This window comes from Humulus lupulus, chromosome X, assembly GCF_963169125.1.
Source record: "Humulus lupulus chromosome X, drHumLupu1.1, whole genome shotgun sequence".
Taxonomy (NCBI): Eukaryota; Viridiplantae; Streptophyta; class Magnoliopsida; order Rosales; family Cannabaceae; genus Humulus; species Humulus lupulus.
In genome coordinates this window covers 220,252,191-220,258,671 of record NC_084802.1, presented here as the reverse complement: position 1 = coordinate 220,258,671, position 6,481 = coordinate 220,252,191, and the positions used below count along the sequence as shown (strand labels likewise).

The 6,481-nt window shown below is 39.4% G+C and overlaps 1 protein-coding gene across 1 annotated transcript; it reads left to right on the top strand.

Annotated features, from left to right (window-relative positions):
• Positions 1 to 710: 710 nt before the first annotated feature.
• LOC133805096 (uncharacterized) lies at positions 711 to 6,222 on the top strand. Its single transcript, XM_062243199.1, has 3 exons — positions 711 to 902; positions 5,037 to 5,404; positions 5,553 to 6,222. Exons 2-3 carry the CDS (start codon positions 5,039 to 5,041, stop codon positions 6,030 to 6,032), a joined length of 846 nt encoding a protein of 281 aa, XP_062099183.1. The 5' UTR covers positions 711 to 902; positions 5,037 to 5,038; the 3' UTR covers positions 6,033 to 6,222.
• Positions 6,223 to 6,481: the final 259 nt, after the last annotated feature.

The following is a 6,481-nucleotide window of genomic DNA, read 5'->3' as shown; positions in this document are numbered from 1 at the left end:
ATAGCATGTTTGAACCTAATTTTCAGCACTGTAAATTATTCGGAATTTTTTGAAAATTTACATGATGCTCTAAATAATTACAATAGACGTGATCATAAAAAAAAATCGCGTCAAAAATTATTCACATGTCAAAAATACAAAAGAGTTACACCGATAAGATTCTTTTTGAAACACCTTCCATAAAATACTCCGGACATTTGAACCTAAAATGAAGAAAAAGAGTGTTTAACGCACTTAAAATAAAAGGAATAAATAATTGAAGAAAAGAGGGGAAAAAGTAGCAAGCAGTAGCTTTTTCCATAAGGCAAAATAAAGTTGGGAAGAGGGACACATTATTAAAAAAAAAGTAAGAGAGGGTGCTTTCAGTTTTTCTTTGGAAAATGAACAATAATAGTGGCGTTGTTGTAAATACGTGAAAATAGAAGGTGGAATATGTAAAGCTGGTGGATAATCATGCAATGCAGCCGCTCGTTTCGTAGGCATGTCAGACACTCCCTTCTTCCACACTTCGTTTAGGTACGGACTATCAATATCAATATCAATATCAAAATATATATGAAGCTGACGTGGCAGTTGATTTTTCTAGACCTTGATCTGTAGAGACCTTGACAAGCGTTTTTTCATCTATCTATATTTGGGTTTTATTATAATTTTCTTTATTTTATCAATTCCCTAATTAATAGACCTTTGATTTGTAGACCCTTTGACAATCATTTTTTCCTTCGTGAGTCTCACGTTTCATTGCCAATTGGCTGCCACTTGCTGCCGAAAAACTCTCGCTCTGCCCCTCTCTGAGAAGTGCTTCCAATTTCCACATGCTAAGTTCCTCGCCCAGCCCTCCCTTGGCCACCAAAACATTGTTGTCGACATAAATCCTTCTCATTACATCAATACTCATCCTGGTAATAACATTTGACCTTTTCTCATTTAAAGTGTTTTTATTTCATCATAAACCCACAAATGATCTAACATTTCATTTTGTGTCTATCTTATACTGTATGTAATATTCTTGAGATTTGTCATCAATACAGTAAAGAAAGCACATTTAAGTGAATTGCTTATATATATTTATATATATCTTCTATATAAAAATGTGTAGATAACGCTTTTACCTAATATTTATATAAATCATTCAATAATTCAGTAGCAAAAATGTCTTGGTTTTCTTAGTTATGAAATATTAAAAAGAGAGAGAAAAATAATTAAATAAATTCTACTACAAAAATATAAAAATGCTTTAAGTTTTTTCTAATTCTCTTGACAAATTTTAAATGCCAGCTTCTTGACTATTTATATTTGAAGTCGAGTTTAGGCATAGACTATACTAGAGTTTTGAATAATTATTATTGGATATAATAAGATATTTTGAAAAATAGAGATAGAAGTGTTCTTTATTGTTTCTAATAATAATTAAATTTATAGGATTTTATTATTTGTTTTACTAATAGTTTATACTTTATTGTTTATTAATACTAACCCACTGTATTTTATTTGATAAATCAATATAAAAATATACTGTAGACACAATATTATATAAAATATGATTAAAATATCTCAATTTTGATTAATCAATATATCTTATGTACAATTGTTATATGGTATACTGTGAAAGAAACGTGTGGCATGTTAGAATTTTTTGAATGAAAAAAAATTAATTGAGATTTGTCCCACATTGGTAATAAGGGGTTAAACCTCTTATTTTTGGCCTATATATAGAGAACATGGGCATTGTAGTTTAAACACACCAAAATATATTCTTATTCTTTGAAGATTAAGATATATATATATTTTCAATATTGTTTTTCTTTTTTATTCTTTAGAGTCATTTGTTGTGTAATAGAATTCGGGCATATTTGGTTCAGTGAAGTAATTGAGTTACTTGTTTGTTGCATCCTGGAAGATAGACGTTGAATTTGTTTTAAGGAAACTGTTTGTTACACAGTTATCGGCTTTTATTTTGTTTTTTTATAATTATTGTCTAAATTAATAATAGTTGTTATTTATATTATGTTATTTATAATTATAATATTGTTATTTATATTATAATTGTTTATATTGTGTTATTTATAATTATAATATTGTTATTTATATTGTATTATTTATAATTACAATATTTGTTGACCCTCGTTTTGGTCAACTGACACGGAGTCAAATGCTTGATGTGACAGAAAGTATTGAAATAAATCTAATGGAAAGAACAGTAAACGACACAACAAATTATAGTGGTTTGACCCCACGAAGTGGAAGTGGTAATGACCTACGTCCACTTAAGCTAACTAGGGTTCTTCGAGTTTCACAAGCCTTAGAGGGATGAATAATACAATCGAAAGGTAATAGCTATAATTCTCTTGTAAAACATAAACTCAAATCAGCCAAAAGTCCAAAAAGTCCATCCCTTGAGCTATTTCTTCTCTATTTATAGGCTCAAGGAGGATTACATGAATTAGTTACAGATATTCTTTCCTAAATAATTGGATAATCGGGAATCATGGGAGATAATCTCGGATATGATTACAATTGCACAAGATTTTCTCAAAATATACGGAGTATACGACCAAGCTGGTCGTATATAAAATCCAAATGTTATGTCAAGGGAATCTCCCTGGTCGATAGTCGAACAGAACATCTGCCAGGTGTCAACCACGTGTTAAAAATGTTTGCCACGTCATCCACGCCTGCTCTTTGGATAACATTTGCCCCCCCAAGTTTATTTATTGCGACCAGCAATAAGTAAACTTAGGAAAAATAACCTTTCATGTGCTCCACGAAATCTGTTAGAGTTCCTCGTGCGTTCTCGGAAACTGTGAACCAACTACGTCCAATCGCACATTTTCGGCTTCCAAGAAACCATTCTGACGGCTGTTACACTCCCCCATACCTCGAAAAAGGTAATTCATGATTACCCCTTTTTGGCACACCTCGACTTCTATAAGTAACCCCCACCTTCTTCTTTCAACCTTTTACTCGCTATCTTTTTGTTAAGAGCTTTCAAGAACCATATTCCAGAGCCCAGAACTTCGAAGTTTTCAGACGCTCTTCCGAGGATCTTTCTCCTGCAAACCCAAAGCTTCTATTTTTTAGGATCTCCAATCTTCGTTCAGGTAAATCTTCTTTGACGTTTGACCTTTTGAGATGCCATGTATGATGCTTCTGTGCTCTGAAACTTTTTGCATTCTTGAGTAGAAATTTGTGAGGATTTTGTATATGCCGTTTGATGCTTGATAGGGTAGTGTACTTTTGCTCTATATAAGTTAGGAATCAGTCTGATAGTCAGGATCATAGGTTTAGGGCGTAAAATCGATGTAAAAATTCGATTTTTAGGCTAGTTGAAAAACTGGGTTTTTCCCGCCCTTTTGGAGTTGAAAAAGCTTCTTTTCAGAAAACTTTTTACTTTCACTTTCTGATCCGTTTTTCAAACTGCTAGCATAAAACTTAGTGTTTCGGTTAGAAGGCTGCTGGTCGATAGACGCGAGCAATGTTATTCCAACTTTCAACATAAGCTCCCAGGCTGTGCGTCTTATCTCCTCCTTTGTCTGTTTGCAGTTCATATGCAAGACCCGTGGGGAGGAGAAAGACCCATCGACGACGATCTGTTGGCTCAACTGCTCGAGGACGAAGAACAACCCTCGATATTGATTCCTGATATTCCTTTTTCTCGCATTAACCTAAAAAATTCCCCAGTTTTGACTCAAAATATGGCTCGCACCAAAACTAAGGCCCAGAAAAGAAAAACTTCCAACACTTCTCATCAGCCTACTGTTGATGCTCCCTCGACCAGTGGTCGAGACGAAAATGCCCCCGATCCAAATGTCCAAAGGCATGCCCGCCCTCGACACGTTATTCAGTCGGATGTCGAGTGGCATGTAGTCGCTGAGAGTAGGGTGACAGTCAGAATGATTGCCAACTACATAAGAAAATATAATCTGACGAGGGGGACCCTGGTCAAGCCCAACCCATACCAAAGGGCTAATCTTCCTGGAGGCGCCTATAGCGCCTGGTCACGGTTTCATGTTGAGGCAGGAGCCACTTTGCCTCTTCATGCATTCTTTCAGGGGGTGGCCAACTATTTTGGAGTTGCCCCCTTCCAAATTACCCCAAACGGATATAGAATGCTTGCTGCACTCTATATCCTGTATAGCCAGAAAAAATGGCCCATGCCGTCACCACATGAGGTCAACTACCTGTTCGACCTCAAGTCTAACCCCAACCAAGAAGGCACGGGGTTCTTCCATCTTTGTCATCAGGAAACCGGGCGCACTTTCCTGATTGACACGACCCACATCTCGAACGTGGGGAGGTACTACCAGGAGTACTTCCTTACGCCTGACCTGATCGCAGATAATCTGGCCTTTGCTCGTGGAGGTAAAACTTTCACATCGCTGGCTGGCTTCTTCACTTAGTGTTTTTCCACCACAAATGTCTTAAACTTTTAATGTGTTTCAGGCCCATGGCTGCGACCAAACCCAACTCCGGGGATGGAGTCAAGAGCGGCACTCTTAGCCAGCATGTCAGATGCTGAGAAGAGTATCAAAAATCTAGTTACAGAGGCTAACCTTAAGTTGGCTGGCCTCTGGGACCCTCAACCAAATATGAGTGGTCCTTCAGCAGGGAGTGCTCGTGCCGAAGCGAAACCCGAGTAGCAACCCCAAGCGTCTCCTCTGCGGAGGAGACCAACTGGGGTTACGATCAGGGAACCTGCTAGCACTCATCGAGCAAAGAGGCCCTCGTCTCCCAAAGGAAAAGGAAAGCAGAAGGCCGCCGAGCCTGCCGAACTCTCTGACGACTCGTCGGATGACAATGGTATAGTAATTTCGCTTTTAAACAATTTTCCAATTCCTTGTCATCTGTTTGACGGGGATGGCAACTTTAAGAATGCTCCAATCTTTCAGATTTTTTCCAGGCAGTAAGTAGTTCAGTAAATAATGTAGCGACCAATAGTTGTAGCCCGGGTACTTTACTTGTAATCTCTTCACTTTCATTTTTTGGCCCTGTGTGACCATCTTGTCTTACTGCCCGAGTTGTTTCCTTTTGTGCAGATATGGACTCTGAGGACGTGTTCGAGCATTACAGGGCTGCTGCCGCCTCTTCTGGCCAGAAGAAGAACAGCAAGAGGGCTCGGGGGGAGAGCAGTAAAACTGCCTCAAAGAAGGCCCGAACTGACGACCCTCCGGCTACTGCCCCTTCGAAGGAGAATTCACCACCTCCATCACCACTCGAGCAGCCAACCTCAACTCCTTCGGTCGATCAAACTTCCAATCCTGCAACACCCATCGACGAACAGCCTTCTCCTAAGGCTCCTAGCAGCCAAACATTGCGTACTCAGCCCGAAGGCTCCCTGCCCAGTATCGTGGTCAGCTCTGCCAGGGAGAGAATATACAAGCTCTCCAAGCATAAATGCAGTCAGGTAGCTATTACTGAAACTACCTCTATGGAGACTGATTAAGTTATCATTAGAGGGCTGAACGAGATAGTTAGCGTAAGTCAACTCCTGATGATGTAACATTTATTTTCGATTCCCTGCCTTTACTTTATCTTTTTCTATCTGACTTCAGGGACTACTGACCATAACCGCTGGCTGGCGCCGTGCTGGGGCGTTGGTGTCTCGGGGCAGGAATTTCGATACCAGGCTCGCCGAGGCTAAGAAAGCACTCGAAGCTAAAAAAAATGAGCTTACTAAACAGATTGGCGAGTTGCTTGAGGAGAAAACGGAGCTGTCTAAGCAGAAAGAAGAACTGCTCGAGCAAAAAGCTACTCTAACCGAGGAGTTGCTGGAAACTCAGAACGCCCTGAAGAAATCCAACGAAGCCAGGGAAAAATTCAGGGAAAGCGCCACACTCAACTATCAACAAGCTATACAGCTCGAGCTTGATCTGATCGCAAGTAGGCAGGAGGCGGAGGAACTCGGAAAACGAGTGAAAGAGCTTGAGGAAGCTGGAGCTAAGAACTTGGAGAAATACAAGGAAGCCACTCACCTTGGCTTCTACAAGTTCTGGAAGCAAAACCAGGAGGCTAACTTCAACTATCTGTCATAATGCTTGAGGAGGACTTTAATGTCGCAGTGTGTCATTCGCCTAGAAGAAGAAGAGAGGGTTGAAGTGCCTGCCTCCCCAGAGATTTCCCTGGCAGTGGGGATAGATGGTGCAGACACTGAAGCTGGCACAGCCGTCGACCAAGACGTTCCTCAAGACCCTCCAGCTCCTTAACCTTTTTTTCTGTTATTTTAACTACACGACCCACAGGTCACGATGTAAAGACAATATTTTTTATTGCTGCAAGGGCAGCCATTTTACTTTTACTTGAACAGTTACATCCGAGCAGTACTGCTCGCGGTGTAAAAGGATTCCTTTGACATTATAATATTTTTGCTTTATTATAATATCTATTCGCATGACCGAACCTAGCATAGTACTTTGGCTTGATTTAACAAAATATAAATTTTGAAAAATACTCTAAGTACCGTAGTATGCTTTCACTTATTTTG

Coding starts and splice junctions, on each gene's coding strand:
- LOC133805096 (XM_062243199.1), top strand. CDS start 5,039: ATGGACTCTGAGGACGTGTTCGAGCATTACAGGGCTGCTGCCGCCTCT. Junction 5,405..5,552: donor CCAAGCATAAATGCAGTCAG/GTAGCTATTACT, acceptor ATCTGACTTCAG/GGACTACTGACCATAACCGC.